The 26,404-nt window shown below is 44.0% G+C and overlaps 1 protein-coding gene across 1 annotated transcript in view; it reads left to right on the forward strand.

Moving 5' to 3' along the window:
- nat10 (N-acetyltransferase 10) overlaps window positions 1-26,404 on the forward strand; it is a 178,120-nt gene that overhangs the window by 81,446 nt on the left and 70,270 nt on the right. The window contains exons 10-14 of the mRNA XM_080189838.1: window positions 1,759-1,852; window positions 2,122-2,220; window positions 2,356-2,492; window positions 18,529-18,653; window positions 20,871-21,021. Coding sequence (XP_080045964.1) covers window positions 1,759-1,852; window positions 2,122-2,220; window positions 2,356-2,492; window positions 18,529-18,653; window positions 20,871-21,021 — 606 coding nt within the window. The remainder of the gene's footprint in view (window positions 1-1,758; window positions 1,853-2,121; window positions 2,221-2,355; window positions 2,493-18,528; window positions 18,654-20,870; window positions 21,022-26,404) is intronic.

Here is a 26,404-nt window from a genome sequence, read left to right on the forward strand (position 1 = left end):
GACTAGGCAAAAAATGGTTCGGCACAGACAAGAAGGGCCAAAAGGCCTGTTTCTGAGCTGTAAATTTTCTATGGTTCTAAGCCCCAGAGGGAAACTCGTCTTACTGGTCATAACCCTTTCTTGTAAAGAAAAATACTGACCCCAGGAGGAAAACAGTTTTGAGATTTTAAAAATTAAAAGATTTATTAACAAGAAGAAAACAAAACTTGAGCATACAAGATTAAAGCCCTTGCACTCATCAGGACAATCACAAGAATACCAATGTCAGGGGAAACAATTGATATTGTTTGGGATCAGAGTGTTTGGCAAGTGGGCTCTAGTAGAAGAGTTGCCACGGAGAATGCACCAGTTAATGGTGAATGACAGTTAATTGCTGAGCATTGTTTGAAAATTTTAAACTGGGCAGCTTGACTCTGACTGGTGAAGGCATTGCCCCTGAGGAATGAAACAGCGAATGGCTATCACTTGGTGTAGCTGAAACAGCAGCACAATGTGTGTACATATTTCTGTCTGCAAAGAACAGGATCCTCTATTATTTTTGTTCATTCATGGAATGTTGCTGGCAAGGCCAGAATTTGTTGCCCGTCCCTCATTACCCTTGATTGAGTGACTTACTAGGCCAGTTCAGAGGGCATTTGAGAGTCAACCACATTGCTATGCATCTGGAATCACATGCCTTTATTGTGGAGTCCAAGAGGCGTAGACAAAAGTCATAGGTCGAAGAAGGATTGGAATGAGGCACTGACTGAATGTTAAAATGGCAGTGCGGGCTTATCGGGCCGAAGGGCCTGTTTCCTGTGCTGTGTTGTTCTTTGTTGTTCTTTGTAGGGGTCCTAGTCAGACCCCACTTGGAGTACTGTGAGCAGTTCTGGTCGCCTCATTACAAGAAAGATGTGGGAGCTATTGAAAGGGTGCAGAGGAGATTTACAAGGATGTTGCCTGGATTGGGAGGCATCCTTATGAAGATAGGTTGAGGGAGCTGGGTCTTTTTTCTCTGGAGAGATGAAGGATGAGGGGTGATGAGATAGAGGTTTATAAGATGTTGAGAGATATAGATCGGGTGGGTTCTCGGAGGCTATTTCCCAGGGCTGAAATGGTCGTTACGAGAGGACACAGGTTTAAGGTGCTGGAGAGCAGATACAGAGGAGACGTCGGGGTAAGTTTTTCACTTGGTGGGTGAGTGGAATCGACTGCTGTCGGTGGTGGTGGAGGCAAACTCGTTGGGGTCTTTTAAGAGACTTCTGGATGAGTACATGGGATTTAATGAGATTGAGGGTTATAGATAGGCCTAGTAGGTAGCGACATGATCAGCACAACTTGTGGGCTGAAGGGCCTGTTTGTGCTGTAGTCTTCTATGTTCTATGAAGGTTAGACTAGATAGGCCAGGCAGATTTCCTTCCCTAAAGGACATTTGTGAACAAGGTTTTTACCACAATCAATAATGATTTTGTGGTCATCATAAGACTTTTAATTCCAAATGTTGTAATTGAATTTAAATTCCACTATCTGCCCTAATGGGATTTGAACCCAGGTCCTCAGAGCATTACCCTGGATCTCTGGATTGGTAGTCCAGCAACAACACCACTATGTCACTGCGCTTCCAAATGTAGTAAATGTACCACACTGCAAACTTGACTGACAATTTTAAATTGATTGTGTAATTTTTAGCACACTGATGTTTAGCATTTTAGGTTAACAGTTTTCATATCCAATAGATATTTGACAAATTAATTACAATGATGTAACATTTTCCCACAGGTATTCCAATATTTTTGTCACCTCACCAAGTCCAGACAACTTATGCACCCTGTTTGAATTTGTTTTTAAAGGCTTTGATGCCTTACGATATCAGGTAAGAGAACAAATCTACCTGAACAATGAACCACTTTTTTAATCTTAAATAGACAGAAATAGTTATGTAGGATATAAAACTTGTATATGTATCATTGGATGAAGTTTTGAACATGTGACATGTATCCATCCAGTAGTATCTTTTCCAGGATTTAGGCATTTGATTGATTCATTGGAGTTGTAATAACTGACGACCACTTCCTAGGTTTGTAAAAGAAAATTAACTTTTCATTTGGTTTCTATAAGGACTTGTCACTTTTTTTCTTTCAGGAACATTTGGACTATGAAATAGTTCAGTCCTTAAACCCAGAGTTCAACAAAGCTGTAGTTCGAGTTAATATCTATAAGGAACACAGGCAGACTATCCAGGTAAAATGCTGCTCCCTGGTTTCATTGTGAAAAAGAAAAATCCAGAGCAATGTGCAATGATGCAGTTCACTTTGTGAATAGCACTGCTGCAGAGTAAAATTGTGTAATTGCAGCATTTCTACTTTCCTTTGTCAGTACATCCACCCTGCAGACGCCGTTAAACTGGGTCAGGCTGAGTTGGTGGTGATTGATGAAGCAGCTGCCATTCCACTCCCGTTGGTGAAGTTGTTGCTGGGTCCCTACCTTGTTTTCATGGCCTCCACTATCAATGGGTATGTGATTGGATCATAATCTGAGGAAAGCTCAATGAAAGCTAGCAGAACCACTCACAGTTCAACTGCCTGCTTTACTGGCTACGGGCTCCAAACTGAGTTCAGCCATTTTATTTTGTAATTTCTGCTGCAATTTGTGGTTTGTTTCTTGTCTCTCTCATTTCATTTTTTCCTTTTCTGTACTTGTTCCATTCCCACTGCCTTTGCACTATGCCACCTTTGTCATTTAACCTCCCCTCCAACCGACCACATTGTTTCATTTGGTCACAAGCTATTATATATCAGACATTTCACACATCTCAAAGATGAAATATTGGATTTTATCACTAAGAATGGGTTGGAGCTGCGGATGTGAGAGTGGGATTGGTGTTATAAAATGGCGAGGAAGACACAGGGAGGGGCGGTGTCTGCTTCTTGTTATGCATTTTCAGTAGTGGTGGCAAGGTTGGGCTTTTATGTGGCCAAATCCTAAAGGACATAGCTGGCCTATGGCCATACTCGTTTGGGATATGAAGGACATAGTTTCTAGACTAGATTTGTGGCAGGTGACAAAGGAACCAACAAGAGGAAAAATCCTAATTGGCCTCATTCTCACCAATCTACCTGTTGTACATGCATCTGACAATGACAGTATTGTTAGGGGTGACCACCACGCAGTTCTTGTAGAAACAAAGTCTTGCCTTCACGTTGAAATTATCATGTTGTGTGACACTACCACCATGCAAAATGGGATAGGCCTCATACAGAACTGTGTTGCTGAAGGCATTGCATACTGCGAAGGCAATGGGTCCTAAAAATATTCTAACAATAGTATTGAAGACTTGTGCTCCAGAACTTGCCACGTTCCAAGTCAAGCTGTTCCAGTACAGCTGGAACGCTGACATCTGCCCTGCAATGTGGAAAATTGCCCAAGTACGTCCTGTCAGAAAAATTTATAATGGGACTAGGGAAATGGTGGAGAAACTAAAAGTCACTTTGTCTCGTTCTTCATGGAGCAAGATACAGATAATCTCCCAGAAATATGAAGGAACTAAGGGACTTGTGAAACTGAGGAACTAAAAGATGTTAGTATTAATAAAGAGGTAGTACTCAAAAAGATGGGTGATGGTCTTGTGGTGCAATGGGTAACACTCCATCTCTGAGCCAGAAGTTCTCAGTTTGAGTCCCACCATAGGATTTGATGGCCAAGGAAGTTGCATTCATAACATGGCCATAAACAGGTTGAGTGTCAACCTGAAAACCTCCCAAACACACCAATGGCTAGCAATAAGAGATGGTACAATTTTGTCTTTTTAAAAGAATTTAGACAGTTAATGGGTAACATGGGTATAGAGGGATATGGGCCAAACCATAGAAAATTACAGCTCAGAAACAGGCCTTTTGGCCCTTCTTGTCTGCCTAGTCCCACTGACCTGCACCTGGACCATATCCCTCCACACCCCTCTCATCCATGAACCCGTCCAAGTTTTTCTTAAATGTTAAAAGTGAGCCCACATTTACCACTTTATCCGGCAGCTCATTCCACACTTACTGGCCGATAATTTCCCGGATTTCTTTTGGAACCTTTTTTAAACAACGGAACAACATGAGCCATCCTCCAATCGTCTGGCACCTCCCCCCGTGAATACTGACATTTTAAACATGTCTGCCAGGGCCCCTGCAAGTTCAACACTAGCCTCCCTCAAGGTCCATGGGAATACACTGTCCGGTCCTGAGATGAGTGGAAAAGCAAATTGCGTGGAGGGTGTGGAAAGTCTGCAGAGGGATCTGGATAGGCTGAGTGAGTGGGCGAGGACCTGGCAGATGGAGTACAATGTTAGCAAGTGTGAGACTATCCACTTTGGCAGAAATTATAGTAGGAGGCATTATTACTTAAAGGGCGAAAAGCTGCAGCATGCTACGGTGCAGAGGGACCTGGGGGTCCTTGTGCACGAATTGCAAAAACCCAGTCTGCAGGTGCAGCAGGTGATCAAGAAGGCGAATGGGATGCTGGCCTTTATAGCGAGGGGGATAGAATATAAAAGCAGGGAGGTCTTTCTGCAACTGTACAGGGCACTGGTGAGGCTGCAGCTGGAGTACTGTGTGCAGTTTTGGTCGCCGCACTTGCGCAAGGATATATTGGCCTTGGAGGGAGTGCAGAGGAGGTTCACTAGGCTGATACCGGAGATGAGGGGGTTGGACTATGAAGAAAGACTAAATAGACTGGGTCTGTACTCGTTGGAGTTTAGAAGGATGAGGGGGGATCTTATAGAAACGTATAAGATAATGAAAGGGATGGATAGGGTGGAGGTAGAGAGATTCTTCCCACTTAGAAAGATAGCAGGACTAGAGGGCACAGCCTCAAGATAAGGGGGGGGGGCAGTTTAGATTGGAGTTGAAGAGGAACTTCTTCACTCAAAGGGTGGTGAATCTCTGGAATTCTCTGCCCGTTGAAGTGGTGGAGGCTACCTCACTAAATATATTTAAATCACGGGTAGATAGGTTTTTGACAGACAAGGGAATTATGGATTATGAGGAGAAAGCAGGAAAGTGGAACTGATCCACTTCAGATCAGCCATGATCTTATTGAATGGCGGGGCAGGCTCGAAGGGCTAGATGGCCTACTCCTGCTCCTATTTCTTATGTCCTGGGGATTTATCCGCTCTGATTTGCCTCAAGACAGCCAGCACCTCCTCCTCTTTAGTCTGTAAAGGTTCCATGACCTCCCTACCTGTTTGCCCTATTTCCGTAGACTCCATGCCCGTTTCCTCAGTAAATACAGATGCAGAAAACCCATTTAGTATCTCCCCCATCTCTTTTGGTTCCATACACAGTCTACCACTCTGGTCTTCAAGAGGACCAATTTTATCCCTCGCTATCCTTTTGCTCCTGACATACCTATAGAATCTCTTTGAATTTCCCTTCACTCTGTCTGCCAAAGCAAACCTCATGTCTTCTTTTAGCCCTCCTGATTTCCCCCTTAAGTAGCCTCCTGCTCTTTTTGTGCTCCTCGCGCATCTGAGCTGTTCCTTGCTGGTTGTACATTTCATACAACTCTCTCTTCCTCTTAACCAGCATTACAATCTCCCTCGAGAACCAAGGTTCCTTATTCCTATTTACTTTGCCTTTAATCCTGACAGGAACATACAAACTCTGCACTCTCAAAATTTCTCCTTTGAAGGCCTCCCACTTTCCATTTACATCCTTACCAGAGAACAGCCTGTGCCAATCCACACTTCCCAGATCCCTTCTCATTTCATTAAATTTGGCTTTTTTCCAGTTCAGAACTTCAACCCGAGGACCAGATCTATCCTTATCCATGATCCTTATCAAACGTGGGCAATTGGGACTAGCTTAGGGGTTACAAAAGGGGCGGCATGGACAAATTGGGCTGAAGGGCCTGTTTCCATGCTGTAAACCTCTGACTCTAAGAGAGACTCCTTGATGCTTGATGTGGAGTAGCGCCCTGGCAACAGACTACAGACCTGTTCCAGGAATGTGGGAACAGAAGCAAGTCTGCCATAGACAGCTGGGTGCAGAAAGAGAATTGGAATGGGAACTCGAAGGTGAATTGGATTGAAGCACCAGGACCAGATGAGCTATGTCCGAAGTATGGAAGGAGGTTGCTATGAAGATAGTGTATACGTTGATGGTTACCTTTCAAAAAATTCTATAGATTCTGGATAATTTCCTGCGAACCAGAAAGTTGCAAATGTAATCCCACTATGTATGGAGAGAGACAAAAGTGAGAACTACGGACGTTAGTTTGACATCAATAGTAACGAAAATGTTACAATCTGTTATAACGGATGTGATAGCTGGGCACTTAGAAAATAATGTGATTGGGCAGAGTTTATGAAAGAGAAATCTTGATTAATGAACCTGTTGGAGTTTTTGAAGATGTTACTTGTAGCATAGATAAAGGACAACCAATGGATGGAACGTATTTAGACTTCCAGAAGGCTTTCTGTAAGGTCCCATGTGAGAGGTTAGTAAATAAAATTAGAGCACGTGATATTGGAGATCACTTACTAGTATGTATTCAAAATTGATTTACTGATAGAAAGTAGAGAGTAGGAGTAAACGGGTCATTCTTAGGATGGCAAGGTGTTACTAGTGGTGTACACAAAGAATGGTATATGGACTACAGCTCTTCACAATCTAAATGATTTGGATATGGGGATAAAATGTAATAATTCCAAATTTGCTGATGGAAAACTAGGTGGGAATCTGAGTTGAGGAAGATGCAAGGGAATTTGGGCAGACTAGGTGAGTGGACTAAAGCTTGGTGGATGTATTATAATGTGAATAAATGTAGAGTAATCCACTTTGGTTTGGGAAAAGCAGAAAGGCAGAATATTTTTTTAATGGTGAGAGATTAGGAAGTGTTGATGTTCAAAGGGACCTTGGTGTCCTTGTTCATGATTCACTCAAAGCTAGCATGCAGGGGCAGCAGGCAGATTAGGAAGACAAATAGTATATTGGCCTTCATTGCAAAGGGGTTTGAGTACTGGTGTAAAGAAGCCTTGGTGTGAATGTACCTGGAGTATTGTGTACAGTTTTGGTCTCTCTTCCTAAGGAAGGATGTTACTTGTAACACAAATAAAGGAGATTCAGTGGCTGTGATGTGTTTAGATTATCAGAAAGCTTTTGATAAAAGTGCAATGGAGGTTCACGAGCCTGATTCCTGGGCTAGTGGGATTGTTTTATGAGGAGAGATTGAGGAAACTGGGTCTGAATTCATTTGAAGAATGCAAAGTGATGTTTCATCTAGCTGGTGAGTCTAGAACCAGGTAACTTGTCTCAGACCAAGGGGCAGTCTTTTAATATTGACATAGAACGTAGAAAAACTGCAGCACAAACAGGCCCTTCGGCCCACAAGTTGCATCGGACATCTCTACCTACTAGGCTTACCTATAACCCTCAATCCATGTACTCATCTAGAAGTCTCTTAAAAGACCCTATCGAATCTGCCTCCACCACCACCGCCGGCAGCTGATTCCAGGCACCCACCATCCTTTGGGTGAAAAACTTACCCCTAACATCTCCTCTGCACCTACTCCCCAGCACCCTAAACCTGTGTCCCCTTATGACAGCCATTTCAGCCCTGGGAATAAGACTCTGAGAATCCACCCCATCAATATCTGTCAACATCTTTTACACCTCTATCAGGTCACCTCTCATCCTTCTTCTCTCCAGGGAGAAAAGACTGAGCTCTCTCAACCCATCCTCATAAGGCATGCCTCCCAATCCAGGCAACACCCTTGTAAATCTCCTCTGCACCCTTTCAATAGCTTCCTCATCTTTCCTGTAGTGAGGCGACCAGAACTGAGCACAGTACTCCAAGTGGGGTCTGCTGCAGCATTATCTCCTCAATTCTTCGATTGATGAAGACCAGTACACCATACGCCTTCTTAACCACATCCTCTACCTGCGAAGCGGGTTTGAGAGTCTGTGAACCCGAACCCCAAGATCCTTCTGATCTTCCACACTGCTAAGAATCTTACCCATAATATTATACTCCTTCATCCCACTTGACCTGCCAAAATGAACTTATCCGGGTTGAAGTCCATCTGCCACTTCTCCGCCCAGTCTTGCATCCTATCTATGTCTCGCTGCAACTTCTGACATCGCTCCAGACCATCCACAACACCACCAACCTTAGTGTCGTCGGCAAACTTACCAATTCATCCATCCATCCCTCCACTTCCTCATCCAGGTCATTTATGAAAATCACAAACAGCAAAGGTCCCAGAACAGATCCCTGGGGCACTCCACGGGTGACCGACCTCCATACAGAAAAAGACCCATCTACAACCTCTCTTTGCCTTCTGTGGGCAAGCCAGTTCTGGATCCACAAAGCAATGTCCCCTTGGATCCCATGCCCCCTCACTTTTTCAATAAGCCTTGCATGGGGCACCTTATCGAACGCCTTGCTGAAGACCATATAAACCACACCTACTGCTCTTCCTTCGTCAGTGTGTTTAGTCACATCTTCAGAAACTCAACCAGACTTGTAAGGCACGATCTGCCTTTGACAAAGCTGTGCTATTTTTGATCATACTATACTTCTCCAAATGTTCATAAAACTTTCTGTCAGGATCTTCTCGTAAAAAGTCTGACAACACCAGGTTTTAGTCCAACCGATTTATTTGATAATAGACTCACAAGCTTTCGGGGTTAGCCCCTTCGTCAGGTGAATGGAGAGTTCTGGCCTCAGACAGAGCATATAAAGCACAGACAGTTTAGAGATTACTGATTAGAATGCGAATCCTGCTGTTCAAGACCTGAAGTGGCTGACAATGTGAGTGGAAGGAGCACTGATCACAGGTTACAGAGATGTGTACTGTCTCCAGACAGTACAGTAAGTGAGGTTTTGCAAATCCAGGCAAGTCACGGGGGTTACAGATAGTGCGACATGAACCCAAGATCCCTGTTGAGACCGTCCTCGTGTGCGGAACTTGGCTATCAGTCTCTGTTCAGCGACTCTGCGCTGTCGTGTGTCGTGAAGGCCGCCTTGGAGAATGCTTACCCAAAGGTCAGAGGCTGAATGCCCGTGACCACTGAAGTGTTCGCCAACAGGAAGGGAACAGTCTTGCCTGGTGATTGTTGAGCGATGTTCATTCATCCGTTGTCGTAGCGTCTGCATGGTCTCCCCAATGTACCATGCTTCAGGACATCCTTTCTTGCAACGTATCAGGTAGACAATGTTGGCCGAGTTGCAAGAGTATTTACCATGTACCTGGTGGATGGTATTCTCACGTGTGATGATGGTATCCATGTCGATGATCCGACATGTCTTGCAGAGGTTGCTGTGGCAGGGTTGTGTGGTATTGTGGTCACTGTTCTCCTGAAGACTGGGTAGTTTGCTGCGAACAATGGTCTGTTTCAGGTTCGTCGTCCAGTACTTCCCCGGAGCGGAGAAGCTACGACATCTTCTCCGGAGCCTTCAACATGTCATTGATGAAGACGAACATCTCGCCAGGGCCATCCCCACACCCCCACTTCTTGCCTTCAGACAACCACGCAACCTCAAACAGACCATTGTTCGCAGCAAACTACCCAGCCTTCAGGAGAACAGTGACCACAACACCACACAACCCTGCCACAGCAACCTCTGCAAGACATGCCGGATCATCGACATGGATACCATCATCACACGTGAGAATACCATCCACCAGGTACATGGTAAATACTCTTGCAACTCGGCCAACATTGTCTACCTGATACGTTGCAAGAAAGGATGTCCCGAAGCATGGTACATTGGGGAGACCATGCAGACGCTACGACAACGGATGAATGAACATCGCTCGACAATCACCAGGCAAGACTGTTCCCTTCCTGTTGGCGAACACTTCAGTGGTCACGGGCATTCAGCCTCTGACCTTTGGGTAAGCATTCTCCAAGGCGGCCTTCACGACACACGACAGCGCAGAGTCGCTGAGCAGAGACTGATAGCCAAGTTCCGCACACATGAGGACGGTCTCAACAGGGATCTTGGGTTCATGTCACGCTATCTGTAACCCCCGTGACTTGCCTGGGTTTGCAAAACCTCACTGTACTGTCTGGAGACAATACACATCTCTTTAAACTGTGGTCGGTGCTCCTTCCACTCACATTGTCGGCCACTTCAGGTCTTGAACAGCAGGTTAGGTGTAAGGATTCGCATTCTAATCAGTAATCTCTAAACTGTCTGTGCTTTATATGCTCTGTCTGAGGCCAGAACTCTCCATTCACCTGACGAAGGGGCTAACCCCGAAAGCTTGTGAGTCTATTATAAAATAAATCGGTTGGACTAAAACCTGGTGTTGTCAGATTTTTTACTGTGTTTACGCCAGTCCAACGCCGGCATACCCACATCAGGATCTTCTCCATCAGCTTACCAACCACTGAGGTTAGACTCACCAGTTGATAATTTCCTGGGCTATCTCTACTCCCTTTCTTGAATAGAGGAACCACATCCGCAATCCTCCAGAACCTCTCCCGTCTCCATCGATGACGCAAAGATCATCGCCAGAGGCTCTATAATCTCTTCCTTCGCCTCCCACAGTAACCCGGGGTACATCCCATCTGGTCCCAGTGACTTATCTGACTTACTGCTTTTCAAAAGCTCCAACCCATCCTCTTTCTTAATGTCCACACACTCGAGCTTTTCAGTCCGCTGCAAGCCTGCACCAGAACCACCAAGATCCTTTTCTACCGTGAATACTGAAGTAAAGTATTCATTGAGCATCTCTGCTATTTCTACCGGTTCTATACAAACTTTCCCACCGTCACATTTGATAGGTCCTATTCCTTCACATCTCATACTTTTGCTCTTCACATCCTTGTAGAATGCCTTGGGGTTTTCCTTAATCTTACCTGCCGAGGCCTTTTGAAGGTCTCATGAGGAAAAGCTGAGGGACTTGAGGTTATTTTTGTTAGAAAGAAGAAGATTACGATGTGACCTAATTGAGGCATACAAGATGATCAGAGGGTTAGATAGGGTGGACAGTGAGAGCCTTTTTCCTCGGATGGTGACAGCTAACACAAGGGGACATAGCTTTAAATTAAGGGGTGGTAATTATAGGACGGATGTCAGAGGTAGGTTCTTTACTCAGAGGGTAGTAAGGGCGTGGAATGCCCTGCCTGCAGCAGTTGTGGACTTGCCAACTTTAAGGGCGTTCAGATGGTCAGTGGATAGGCATATGGATAACATTGGAATAGATTAGGTTAGAGGGTCATTAGATTGGTTCCACTGGTTGGCGCAACATCGAGGGCTGAAGGGCCTGTACTGTGCTGTAATGCTCTAAGTACATGAATAAGATGGGAATAGAGGCGTACGGTCCCTGGAAGGGTAGGGGGTTTTAGTTAAGTCAGGCAGCAGCGTCGGTGCAGGCTTGGAGGGCTGAAGGGCCTGTACTGTGCTGTAATTCTCTTTGTTCTATTTTCATGAATCCTTCTGGCTCTCCTAATTTCCTTATTAAGTTCCTTCTTACCACTCGTATACCCCCCTAGATCCCTAATATTACCTAGCTCCCTGAACCTTTTGTACACTTTGCTTTTCTTTTTGACTAGATTCATTACAACTTTCGTGCACCACGGTTCCTGTAACCTACCAAAACCTCCCTGTCTCATCAGAACGTTGCTGTGCAGAGTTCCAGACAAACATTCCTTGAAAATCTGCCACGTTACTTCTGTACGTTTTCCTGCGAATACCTCCTTCCAATTTACATTTCTAATTTCCTACCTGATGGCTTCATATTTCCCCTTACTCCAGATAAACACTTTCCTAGCTTGCCTGATCTTATCCTTCTCCAATGCTAGTGTAAAGGAAATAGAGTTATGATCACTGTCCCCAAAATGCTTTCCCACTGAGAGATCTGACACCTGTCCAGGTTCATTACCCAATATCAGATCGAGCACAGCCTTTCCTCTTGTAGGCTTATCCACATACTGTGTCAGGAAACCCTCCTGAACACACTTAACAAACTCCTCCCCATCCAAACTCCTTACCCTAGGGATATTCCCATCGATATTTGGGAAATTAAAATCTCCCATCACGACAACTCTGTTATTATTGCATCTCTCCAGGATCTGTTTCCCTATCTCCTCCTCAACAACCCTGTTACTATTGGGTGGCCTACAGAAAACACCCAGTAAAGTTATTGACCCCTTCCTGTTCTGAACTTCCACCCACAGAGGATACATAAGAACATAAGAAATAGGAGCAGGAGTAGGCCACCTAGCCCTTTGAGCCTGCCCCGCCATTCAATAAGATCATGGCTGATCTGAAGTGGATCAGTTCCACTTTCCCGCTTTCTTCCCATGACCCTTAATTCCCTTGTCTGTCAGAAATCCATCTACCCGTGACTTAAATATATTTAGCGAGGTAGCCTCCACCACTTCAAAGTGCAGAGAATTCCAGAGATTCACCACCCTTTGAGTGAAGAAGTTCCTCCTCAACTCTGTTCTAAACTGTGCCCCCCCGCCCTTATTTTGAGGCTGTGCCCTCTAGTTCTGGTTTCCTTTCTGAGCGGGAAGAATCTCTCTACCTCTACCCTATCCATCCCCTGCATTATCTTGTAAGTCTGTATAAGATCCCCCCTCAGCCTTCTAAACTCTAACGAGTACAGACCAAGTCGATTCAATCTCTCTTCATAAGATAACCCCTTCATCTCTGGTATCAGCCTGCTGAACCTTCTCTGTTCTCCCTCCAAGGCCAATAATGCGGAAAAGTGTGAGGTAATTCACTTTGGCAGGAATAACAGATGTGTCGAGTATAGGGCTAACGGTAGGACTCTGAATAGTGTGGATGAACAGAGGGATCTAGGTGTATGTGTACATAGATCCCTGAAAGTTGGGAATCAAGTAGATAAGGTTGTTAGGAAGGCATACGGCGTCTTGGCGTTTATTGGTAGGGGGATTGAATTTAGGAGCCGCAGCGTCATGTTGCAACTGTACAAAACTCTGGTGTGGCCGCACTTGGAGTATTGTGTGCAGTTCTGGTCCCCACATTATAGGAAGGATGTGGAGGCTTTGGAGAGGGTGCAGAGGAGGTTTACCAGGATGTTGCCTGGTATGGAGGGGAGGTACTATGAGGAGAGACTGAGGGATTTGAGGTTGTTTTCGTTAGAAAGAAGGCGGCTAAGAGGGGATCTTATTGAAACATATAAGATGATTAGAGGTTTAGATAGGGTGGACAGTGATAGCCTTTTTCCTCGGATGGAGAAAGCTAGCACGAGGGGGCATAGCTTTAAATTAAGGGGTGGTAGTTATAGGACGGATGTCAGAGGTAGGTTCTTTACCCGGAGGGTGGTGAGGGATTGGAATGCCCTGCCTGCTGCAGTTGTAAATGCACCTAGTTTGGGGGCGTTTAAGAGATCCGTGGATAGGTTTATGGATGGAAAGGGATTGGTTTAGATTAGAGGGTCATTGCTTTTTAATTGGTCGGCGCAACATCGTGGGCTGAAGGGCCTGTTCTGCGCTGTAATGTTCTATGTTCTAAGTTCTCATATATCCTTTCTCAAATGCGGGGACCAAAACTGCACACAGTACTCCAGTTGCGGCCTCACCAGTGCCCTGTACAGTTGCAGCAAGACCTCCCTGCTTTTATATTCTATCCCCCTCGCTATAAAGGCCAACATTCCATTCGCCTTTTTGATCACCTGCTGCACCGGCAGACTGGGTTTTTGTGACTCGTGCACAAGGACTCCCAGATCCCCCTGCACCGTAGCATGCTGCAGCTTTTCGCCGTTTAAATAATAATCCCTCCTTTTATTATTTCCACCAAAGTGGATATCCTCGCACTTGCTAACATTATACTCCATCTGCCAGGTCCTCACCCACTCGCTCAGCCTATCCAGATCTCTCTGCAGACTTTCCACACCCTCCATGCGATTTGCTTTTCCACTCATCTTTGTGTCATCAGCAAATTTTGTCACCCTACACTCAGCCCCCTCCTCCAGATCATCTATGTAAATGGTGAACAGTTGAGGTCCCAGCACCGATCCCTGCGGCACTCCAGTAGTCACCAACTGCCAACCAGAAAAGCACCCATTGATTCCAACTTTCTGCTTCCTATTAGACAACCAATCCTCAATCCACGCTAACACCTTACCCCCAACTCCGTGCACCCTAACCTTCTGCAGCAACCTTTTGTGAGGCATCTTTTCAAACGCCTTCTGGAAATCTAAAAACACCATATCCGCCGGTTCCCCTCTGTCTACCACACTAGTCACATCCTCATAGAAATCCAATAAATTTCTTAAACGTGACTTCCCCTTAACGAATCCGTGCTATGTCTGCTTGATCAAACCATTCTTTTCCAGGTGTTGTGCTATTTCTTCTTTGATGACAGATTCTAGCATTTTTCCAGCTACAGACATTGAACTAACCGGCCTATAATTCCCTGCCTTTTGCCTGCTACCCTTTTTAAACAGCGGCGTAACATTAGCCGTTTTCCAATCATCTGGCACTTCCCTGGAATCCAGTGAATTTTGATAAATAATTACTAAGGCATCCACTATCACCTCTGCCACTTCCTTCAGAACCCTGGGATGCCTTCCATCAGGTCCTGGGGACTTGTCCACCATCAGTCCCGTTAGTCTACCAAGCACTACCTCTCTAGTGACAGTAATTGTATTAAGGCCCTCAACTCCTACCATCCTTCTATCTTTAATATTCAGTAAGCTATTCGTGTCCTCCTCTGTGAAGACCAACACAAAAAACTTACTTAAAGCCTCAGCCATTTCCTCGTTACCCACCACTAAATCCCCCCTCTCGTCCTCCAAAGGTCCAACATTCACTCTAGCCAGCCTCCTCCTCTTTATATATTTGTAAAAACTTCTACTATCATTTCTTATATTTAGAGCTAGTTTAGCTTCACACTCTATCTTTTCTTTCTTTATTGCTTTTTTAGTCATTCTTTGTTGATTTTTAAATCTTTCCCAATCTTCTAATTGCCCACTATTTTTAACCGCTCTGAATGCATCAGCTTTAAATTTAATACTCTCCTTTATTTCCTTTGATAACCACGGCTGGTTATCCCTTCTCCTACATTCCTTCTTTACCATCAGAATATATTTCTGCTGAGTACCGAAAATGATTTAAAAATCCTCCACTGTTCCTCAGCCGTCCTACCAACCAATCTGCGTCCCCAATCTACATTTGCCAATTCCTCTCTCATCCTTTCGTACTCCCCTCTGTTCAAACAGAGGACACAGGTTCAGGACCCTACTTTCTCATCCTCCATCTGCATCAGAAATTCAACCATACTATGATCACTCGTCCTAACAGGATCCCTCACAAGAAGATCCCTAATTCTGCCTCGTTACATAACACCAGATCTAAGATAGCTCGCTCCCTCGTAGGTTCCGTCACATACTGTTCAAGGAAACTATCCCGACAGCAATCCAAGAAATCTTCCTCAAACCCACCGTGTCTGAATTGGGTCATCCAATCAATATGCAGATTAAAATCCCCCATAATTACCGCCGTTCTGTTTCTGCACGCATCATTTATTTGCTTGTTTATAGCCCGCCCCACCTCAAAGTTATTATTTGGGGGCCTATAGACCACACCCACCAGCGTCTTCCTCCCATTACTATTCCTTATCTCCACCCACAACGATTCCACGTTTTGCTCTTTGGAGCCTATATCTTCCCTTACTACCACCCTGATATTATCCTTAATTAACAGAGCTACCCCACCCACTTTTTCTTCCCATCTATCCTTCCTAAACACCTGATACCCCTGGACATTCAGCTCCCAGTCCCTGTCACTCTGCAACCACGTTTCCATAATGGCCACTAGATCATATCCATTTGTGCTGATCTGCACCATCAGTTCATTCACTTTGTTCGGAATGTTTTGTGCATTCAGGTAAAGTGTTTTTATACCAGCCTTTATCTGGACCTTATTTGTAGAAATGCTACTAACCTCTCTCATGCCCCCTACTCCTTTTATTAGTGGAAAATCATCAACATTAACCTGCACATTTACCTTCTCCTTTACTTTAGATTTTGTAATTTCCCCCACCCCTGCACTCACACACACACACACACACACACACACACACACAACCCCCCAGTTTAAAGCCCTAACTACAGTCCTAGTTATACGATTCACCAGGACTCTGGTCCCAGCACGATTCGGACGAAGACCATCCCATCTGAGCAGGTCCCATGTGCCCGCAAAAAACTAAAAGAATAGTCTATCGCTTACCTTCACACTCCAGCCACAAATTGATCCTCCTCTCCGAAGAACAATGAGAATGATTTGCAGGTGAGTAAGACATGAGGAGGAATTCCCTCAGAGGGTGGTGAATCTTTGGAATTCTGTATCCCACAGGGGATGTGGGAGCTCAGTCGTTGACTGTGTTTGAGACTGAGATTGACTGACTTCTGGGGACAAGTGACATTAATGGATTTAATTGCAGCATACTGCTGTGCAGAGGGACCTGGGTGTCCTTGTGCAGGAATCTCAAGGAGTTGGTTTGCAGGTACAGCAGGTAATTAAGAAGGCAAATGGAATTTTCTCCTTCATTGCTAGAGGGATGGAGTTTAAAAAACAGTGAGGTTATATTGCAGCTGTATAAGGTGCTGGTGAGGCCACACCTGGAGTACTGTGTACAGTTTTGGTCTCCTTACTTGAGAAAGGATATACTGGCACTGGAGGGGGTGCAGAGGAGATTCACTAGGTTGATTCCGGAGTTGAGAGGGTTGGCTTATGAGGAGAGATTGAGTAGACTGGGGCTATACTCATTGGAATTCAGAAGAATGAGAGGAGATTCTATAGAAATATATAAGATTATGAAAGGAATAGATAAGATAGAAACAGGGAAGTTGTTTCCACTGGCAGGTGAAACTAGAGCTAGGAGGCATAGCCTCAAAATAAGGGGGAGCAGATTTAGGACTGAGTTGAGGAGGAACTTCTTCACACAAAGGGTTGTGAATCTGTGGAATTCCCTGCCCAGTGAAGCAGTTGAGGCTCCCTCATTGAATGTTTTTAAGGCAAGAATAAATACATTTTTGAATAGTAAAGGAATTAAGGGTTATGGTGAGCGGGAAGGTAAATGGAACTGAGCCCACGAAAAGATCAGCCGTGATCTTATTGAATGGCGGAGCAGGCTTGAGGGGTCAGATGGCTGACTCCTGCTCCTAGTTCTTGTGTTCTTATTTGGGGAAAGTGGCACAGCAGGCATGACAGATGGAATGGCATTTTCCACCAATTTCCCATGTTCCTATCCACAAAAGGCAGGAGAAATTAAACCCAGCCAATTAACGCCCCATCAGTCTATTCTCCATCACCAGCAAGGAGGGTGTTGTCGACAGTGTGATCATCCAGCACTTAGCAATAACCTGCTCATTGATGCTCAGTTTGGGTTTTGCCAGGGTTTAAACATGGACACATGAGCTGAGTGCCAGATGTGAGGTGAGTGTGACTGCCCTTGGCACAAAGGCAGTGTTTGACCGAGTGTGGCATAAAGGAGCTCTAGCAAAACTGAAGTCAATGGGAATATTGGGGGGAACTTTCCAATGGTTGGGGTCATAACCTAGAACAAAGTAAAATGATTGTGGATGTTGGAGGCCCCAGTCCCAGGACATCACTGCAGGAGTTCCTCAGGGAAGTGTCCTAGGCCCAGCCATTTTCAGTTGCTTCATCAATGACCTTCCCTCCATAAATTCAGAGGTGGAGACGTTCACTGATGACTGCACAATGTTCAGCACCAATATTAACTTGTCAGATACTGAAGTAGTCTGAGCCCATATATGGCAACACTTGGACAACATTCAGCTTGGGATGATGGCAGCACAGTGGCACAACGGTTAGCACAGCTGCCTCTCAGTGCCAGGGACTGGGTTCAATTCCAGCCTCGGGTGATTGTGCCGAGTTTGCACATTCTTCCCCTTCTGCATGGGTTTCCTCCCGCAGTCCAAAAATGTGTAGGTTAGGTGGATTGGCCATGCTAAATTGACCCTTAATGTTGGGGATTAGCAAGGTATAAATGCATGGGGTTACGGGGATGGGGCCTGGGTGGGATTGTTGTTGGTGTAGGCTTGATAGGCCGAATGCCCTCCTTCTGCGTGGTAGAGATTCTATGACTAGGCAGCTAGGGGTGGGCAATAATTGCATGTCCCACAAATGAATAAAGTGATAAATAACATTTGTGCCACATAAGTGCCATCTTCCACAAAGACAAAACTGGACTGAGTTTTGATTTAACAGGGGAATCGAAGGTTCAGTGAGGGTAGGGAGGAAAGTGATGTTAAGGCCAAAGTCAGACTCACCATGATCTTATTGAATGGCAAAATAGATTCCTGGGGCCAGATGGCCTGCTCCTGGTGTGAGTATGCCTGGTGTACAGTCTTGGAATTTAGCAACATTGAGTTATGCTGAAGTTTTACAGTTAAATCACTGCAAGTTCTAGTTGAGATTATTCTGTTTATTTATAAGTAGATCTTGAATTTTGAAATTTTCAGCAAGACTTGGAGATTTATAATAAACTCCATTAAGATTCTTTTTGTGGTCTTTCAGCACTATTCTAACCGTGAATTTAGAATGTTTCTGCTTTCAGATATGAAGGGACAGGTCGTTCACTCTCTTTAAAACTGATACAGCAGCTGCGCCAACAAACTGATCAAAGCAAAGTCAGTTTGACTGCAGAGAATAAAACCACATCCACTGCCAAACTCAGCACAGGTATTGAAGCTGCCTTTTCTTCTTCATTACTTCTTTACTCGTTTATCTGCCGAGAATCTTTTCTGTATAAGGAAATTCTGATCTCCGGGTTAGTTCCGCCTCTTGCACAAAGTGCCTGGTTTGTTCCAGGTGGAGTATGCCTTTATCATAAATCTGAAAATGAACACATCCAAAAAACTAATCCACCTTCTGTCTACTTGTTTATCTGCGTTGTTTACTTTGCAATTTTTATTGTCATCATCTTCAGTGATGTATCTTATTTTTCTAGCCAGTTTATTTATTTTAGACTATAACTAGCCTAGGCATAGTCTATTGTAAGCTTATATACAGTACCCAAAAACCAAAGTTATCTGAAATTCAAGATGTAATTGGCTCCTAGTGTTTTAGATCATAAAAACTTGACCTGTATTTTTCTAATTTCATTTAAATTCAGTATTTACATTGTTTGGAAATTTTAATTAGCAATATAACAAGAAAACCATGTGCCCTTTAGTTTATTTTGGGCTTGCAGGTTCATTTTGCCAGAAGAGTTTACAATCTGTCAGATTTTCAGACCTTTCTTGACCTGCAGGAAGATAGATGGCAATTTCTCCACAGAGCAGTTTCCCTTCCTGACTTTTCTTGTTTCTTCTCTGCAGCAGAAGTAAGGCCTTGTGACAATATGGCCTTGTGTTTACGTACCATCAAATACAAAGGAATTCCGTCATCATCTCTTCTTTGTATATAGTCATTGAACCAGCTGCTGGTCTTCATTTGGGGATGAGTGTTTTCTGTAGGGACAGGTGTAAATTAAACTTTGCCCTTGTTGTTTTGGTAAATTTCAAGGCGTATTTGCAAGATTTAATGTTGAATCTTGTGTCATGATAGAGTCTTTAGTTTAATTGTGTTTATGATATAGCAGTGATAATGATACACCATAATTATAGGTGAAGGCCATTGTATAGGAAGTGTTAACTGTGGGATTTACCTCTCAAAACATACTGGATTGCACACTATTAAATATTTATTAATTAATATGTTTTATTACTGGGAGATAAACAGAACTGCTTTAAAACATTTGCAGCAAGTTCATTTTAGAATCAGTTTTGCAGCAGCACAAGAAGAGGCCCTTTGACCCATTGTGTCTGCATCAGCCATCAAACACCTATCTCATCTAATCCCATTTTCCAGCATTTGGTCCATAGTCTTGTGTGCTGTGGTATTTTAATGTTCATTTAAATGCTCCTTAAATATTGTCCTTCTCTCTCTACCACTCGTTCAGGCAGTGACACTGTCTTTTGGATGAAAAAGCTTTTTCTCAAATCCCCTCTATTCTCCTGCCCTTTGCCTTAAATCTCTGCCTCCTCTGACTCTCCTATTAAGGGGAAATGTTTCTTACTATCTATCCTATCTCTGTCCCTCGTAGTTTTGTATGCCTCAAACAGATCCTTTCTCAGCCTTCCCTGCTCTGAACATAGAACATTACAGCACAGTACAGGCCCTTCGGCCCTCGATGTTGCGCCGACCAGTGGAACGAATCTAATGACCCTCTAACCTAAACTATTCCAATGTTATCCATATGCCTATCCACTGACCATTTGAACGCCCTTAAGTGGGGAAAACAATTCCAGCATAACCAGCCTCGCTTCATAACTGAAATGCTCCAGACCAGGCAACATCCTGGTGAATCTCCTCTGTACCCTCTCCAGTGCAATTGTAATTAAACTTTTATTACAAAAGGTTTGCCGTTTATATTTTCCAAGAATGTCAATTTTTGAGTTTCTCCCCACATTCTTACAAGAAGCTAAATGCTCCAGAGTAACCAAGCATTTAATCAGACAACAGTAATTCTTCAGCAAGTATTCATTCTTTGAGTACTGTGATTTATACAAATGGCATTTATATCTATTTGGTAGTAAAGCAGATTCAATTTTCCATGTTTACTTCTCTACCTAGTCTTTTGCCTCGATTAGGCTTTTTCCATTGTTATGACACTGCGTTCCCTGTTGCAGTGTAGAGATTGTCGAATGCATTTGTACTGGGGGAGGTTAGACATTCATCAGCTGCTCGATTCTTGAACAAAACCACAAGTGGTTGGGTGATACATTGAAGTCAGGCAGCCCTGAAACTGGAATTGCTGGATAGTTCCTTTTTCAGGTGCTAAGGAAAGTATAGTACATATATTAATATTGTGTTAGGTTATAACGCATTAGCTAATCTCTCTCTATTTGTTGACAGTCCGGTCCCTGCATGAAATTTCTTTACATGAGGCAATTCGATATGCCCCCGGCGACCCAGTGGAGAAGTGGCTGAATGATCTGCTGTGCTTAGATTGTTTGAATATTCCTCGAATCATCTCAGGCTGCCCAGTTCCAGAGATGTGTGATCTGTATCCACCAGCATATTTTATATATATTTTTTTCACAGCCAAAAGTACCGAGGAACTGTGTTCGTTAGAACTTCAAGACTAACCAGAGTGATAATTTCAGGAATTTATGTTCTCAAATCACTGAAATCTATTTAAATGCGTCTTCTTCTCCTGTGTTTGAGTCCCAGTTACTGACTGATTTATATGTTGAGATCTGAAAGAGATTCTTGGGATCTGAGAAATAATACTTGGCATTAAAACATTGTGACTTTGAGATGTGGATATTTTAGGTGTATGTACATGAAAACTGGGTTTATTGGGTTTGTCTACAATATGGGTCACAACAAAATAGCCTAGCCATGGAGTATTTTTGGATCTATTGCAGAAATACTGAATCACAGAATCTTTACAGTGCTGAAGGAGGCCATTTGGTCTATCGAGTATGCACTGGCTCTCTGAAAGAGCATTCTACCTAGTCCCACTCGCCCGTCTTATCCCAATAACTCTGCACGTTCTTTTCAGATAGCAGTCCAACTATGTGATCATAGCTGCCTCCTCCACCCCCTCAGAAGATTTGTTCAGACTCCAACCACCCTGAATGAAAAGTCTTTTCCTCTCAATACTTTACTTCTTTTGTCACTTATTTTGAGTTTGTGGTCTCTAGTTCTTGATGTGCTCTTGAGAGGGAACAGTTTCTCACTATTTACCTTGTCCATAACATCCTCGATCTAGAATACTTCCATCAAATTTCCTCTTAGCCTTCATTTCTCCAAGGAAAATAATCTGTCCTTATAGCTACAGCTATTTGTCCCTCTTGTGAATCTCCTCTGTATCCAATGCTGTCATCAAGTATGGTGCCCAGAACTGAATGCAGTCTCCAGATACGGCCTAATTAGTGTCTTATACAAGTTCACTATGATCTCCTTACTCTTCTACTCAGTGACAATGTTAGAAATGCAGGCCCTTTTAAGAGTAAACCAGGACTAGCTTCTGAGTGAGTTGAGAGTAACTCATTGAAGCCTGTGATTTCAGAGCTGGACTTTCTTCAGGGGGCCAGGTCCAGACGGGAAGAATGGAAATTGATATTTGTGCTGAACTATAGCACAAGACAAAAGTTGGAAATCTCAGAATTTCTAGTACCTAATGTGGTAAATCAATATCTGCCTGTGAAACACTCAGACTCCTATTAATAAAGCCTGAAGTACAGTCGCTTTATTAACTGCTATCTCAACCTGCTCTGCCACCTTCAATGACAAATATACCAAAGTCCGTCTGTTTCTACACCTTCTTTAGAGTTTCTCCCTTTCTATATTCTTCCTTCACATTAATCACCTCACATTTCTCTACATTGAATTTCATCTCCACTTGTCTGCCCAATCCAACAAGTCTATGTTCTATTGAACATCAAGACTATCCTCGTTACAGTTGACAGTATTTCCCGTCATCATATAATCCACAAATTTTGCCTTTCTGCACCAGATCCAAAAATAGTCCTTGGCTAGGATGTTTATTTGTGATGCCATATTGTAGACAAGCTCGATTTTGATACCCTGAACACCGTAGTCTAGGTCATTAATATGTATCAGGAAAAGCAAAACTGCCCCTGGAGAACTTCACTGCAAACCTGAGAAACAGCCATTTATCGCTGTTTCCTGTCATTCAGCCAGTTTCTTGTCCAAGTGCCTACTTTTCCTTTTATCCTATGAATTAGAGATCTGCTCTCAATTTGTTGTGTGGCACTGTATCAAATGCCTTTTGAAAATCCATGTCCACCATATAAACAGTGATGACCTTATCAACCTTCTTTGTTCCTTCATCAAAAAACTCCAGCAAGTTAGTTAAATATGATTTTCCATGAATAAATCCATGTTGGCTTTACTTAATTATCCTTTACCTCTCTAAGTGACTATTGATTTTTTTTCCTCCCCAGTCATTGTTTCTAGAAGTTGCCCTACCACTGAAGTCAAACTGACTACTCTGTAATTACATTGCTTTTTGAACAAGGGAACAACATTCCTAATTCTCCAGTTGTCTGGCAGCACCTGTGTTTAAGGAAGACTGGAAGGTTATCAGCATCTCACACAGTCCTAGAGCCTTATCAATTTTAAGCAAAGATAGCTTTTCTAACACCTCCCTTCTTCTGAACTCTACATTCCTCAAGTGTATCTGTTATCCCCTGTCCTCAGCCTGGGTAACATCTTCCTTTGTAAAGTACTTAATACTTGCGCTGTTTCTGCCTTCACGTCTCCTTTTTCTATCCCTAATCGACCCTACTCTTTTATCGCCCTTTTATTATTTATATGCTTACAGATGACCTTGTTTCATTCCTGACAACTGCCTACATTCTGACAGTAATTCATTATCATACAAAAGGTTCTTGGAAAGGCTAAACAGAAAATCTTGAAGCTGAAATTCCTGTATTAAAACTAGGAAGATTTTATGCATTGACGTCTTGCCCCACTTTGTACACCTCGAGTGGTGCAGGCCACAGACAAACTTGCATCAGTGTTCTTGTTCATTTGCTTATATCTTTAGAGAACATTCTCACTTCTTGTTCTCATTTAAGATTTGTTCCCCTTTGTTGTGCAAAGAAATGTCTGTCTTCACCCTATTATAGAAAGGATATTATTAAACTACAAAGAGCACAGAAAAGATTTGCTAGGATGCTACGGGGATTTAATGGTTTGAGTTATAAGGAGAGGTTGGATAGACTGGGACTTTTTTTCGCTGGAGTGTAGGAGGCTGAGGGGGTGATCTTATAGAGGTCTATAAAATAATGAGGGGCACAGATCAGCTAGATAGTCAATATCTTTTCCCAAAGGTGGGAGAGTCTAAAACTAAATGGTTTAAGGTGAGAGGGGAGAGATACAAAAATGTCCAGGGGGCAGTTTTTTCACACAGAGTGGTGAGTGTCTGGAACAAGCTGCCAGAGGTCGTAGTAGAGGTGGGTACAAATTTGTGTTTTAAAAAGTGTTTAGACAGTTACCTGGGTAACTTGGGTATAGAGGGATATGAGCCAAATGCGGGCAATAGGGATTAGCTTAGGGGTTAAAAAAAGGGGCATGGTGGACAGGTTGGGCCGAAGGACCTGTTTCCATGCCATAAACCTTTACAACTCTTCGTACTTTCTGATGCATTAAATTCAGGATAAATCAATGAGTGGTACAAATGCAGAATTGTGTCTGGTTTTATGAAGAAGCATGTTTTATGAAGATGTGACTAGTGAGGGTCTTAATGACATTACTGTTACTAGAGAGGCGGTGCTCGACAGACTGGAGGGGCTGATTGTGGACAAGTCCCCAGGACCGGATGGAATGCATCCGAGGGTTCTGAAAGAAATGGCGGAGGTGATAGTGGATGCCTTGGTGATTATTTTCCAAACGTCACTGGATTCCGGGGAAGTGCCGGATGATTGGAAAACGGCTAATGTTACGTCGTTGTTTAAGAAGGGTGCCAGGCAAAAGGCGGGGAATTATAGGCCGGTTAGTTTAACGTCTGTGGTAGGTAAAATGTTAGAATCTGTCATTAAGGAGGAAATTGCGAGGCATCTTGAAGGGAATTGCTTGATAGAGCAGACGCAGCACGGTTTCATTAAAGGGAAGTCGTGTCTGACAAATTTACTGGAGTTCTATGAGGATGTGTCTAGGGCGGTGGATAGAGGAGAGCCTTTCTAGATTTTCAGAAGGCGTTTGACAAAGTACCTCACGAGGTTATTGCAGAAGGTCGAGGGACATGGAGTTGGGGGTAGGGTGTTAGCGTGGATAGAGGATTGGTTGTCAAATAGGAGGCAGAGAGTGGGGGTCAATGGGTGCTATTCGGATTGGCGGTTGGTGACTAGTGGAGTGCCCCAGGGGTCGGTGCTGAGGCCTCAGCTTTTTACCATCTATATAGATGATCTGGAGGAGGGAACCGAGTGTAGGGTGTCGAAATTTGTTGACGACACCAAGATTGGGGGAACGGCAAATTGAGCGGAGGGTGTGGAGAGTCTGCAGAAGGATCTAGATAGGCTGGGCGAATGGGCCAGGAAATGGCAAATGGAATTTAATGTTGGCAAGTGTGAGGTGGTCCACTTTGGTAGGAAGAATGGTAGGAAGGACTGTTACTTACGGGGCGAAAAACTGCAGCAGGCGACGGTGCAGAGGGACCTTGTGCAAAAACCCAGCTTGCTGGTACAGCAGGTGGTCAGGAAGGCAAATGGGATGCTGGCCTTCATAGCGAGGGGGATGGAATATAAAAGTAGGGAGGTCTTGCTGCGGCTGTATAGGGCATTGGTGAGGCCGCAGCTGGAGTACTGTGTGCAGTTTTGGGCGCTGCACCTGCGCAAAGATATTTTGGCCTTGGAGGGAGTGCAGAGGAGGTTTACTAGGCTGATACCGGAGTTGAGGGGGTTGAGCTATGAGGAGAGGCTGAATAAACTGGGCTTGTACTCGTTAGAGTTTAGAAGAATGAGGGGAGATCTCATTGAGACGTATAAGATGATGAATGGGATGGATAGGATAGAGGTGGAGAGACTCTTCCCGCTCAAAAAAGACAGTAGGACTAGGGGGCACAGCCTCAAGATAAAAGGGGGGCGGTTTAGAACGGAGTTGAGGAGGAACTTCTTCACTCAAAGGGTGGTGAATCTCTGGAATTCTCTGCCCGTTGAAGTGGTGGAGGCTGCCTCGCTAAATATTTTTAAGACGCGGGTTGATGGGTTTTTGATAAGAGAGGGGATTAAGGGTTATGGGGAGAGGGCGGGAAAGTGGAACTGAGCAGCGACAGATCAGCCATGATCTTATTGAATGGCGGGGCAGGCTCGAAGGGCTAGATGGCCTACTCCTGCTCCTATTTCTTATGTTCTTATGTAGGCAGAGGGGAACCGGTGGATGTGGTGTTTCTCGATTTTCAAAAGGCGTTCGATAAGGTGCCGCACAAAAGATTGCTTCAGAAGGTTAGGGTGCACGGAGTTGGGGGTAAGGTGTTAGCGTGGATTGACGATTGGTTGTCTAACAGGAAGCAGAGAGTTGGTATCAATGGGTGCTTTTCTGGTTGGCAGTTGGTGACTAGTGGAGTGCCGCAGGGATCGGTGCTGGGACCTCAACTGTTTACCATTTACATAGACAATCTGGAGGAGGGGGCTGAGTGTAGGGTAACAACATTTGTTGATGACACGAAAATGAGTGGAAAAGGGAATTGTGTGGAGGGTGTGGAAAGTCTGCAGAGAGATTTGATTAGGCTGAGTGAGTGGGTGAGGACCTGGCAGATGGAGTATAATGTTAGCAAATGTGGGGTTATCCATTTTGGAAGAAATAATAGGATGGAATATGTGTGCTACGGTGCAGAGGGATCTGGGGGTCCTTGTGCACGAATCGCACAAACCCAGTCTGCAGGTGATCAAGAAGGCGAATGGGATGTTGGCCTTTAT

The sequence above is a fragment of the Carcharhinus amblyrhynchos genome, chromosome 6 (genome assembly GCF_965287045.1).
Source record: "Carcharhinus amblyrhynchos chromosome 6, sCarAmb.v2.hapA, whole genome shotgun sequence".
Taxonomy (NCBI): domain Eukaryota; kingdom Metazoa; phylum Chordata; class Chondrichthyes; order Carcharhiniformes; family Carcharhinidae; genus Carcharhinus; species Carcharhinus amblyrhynchos.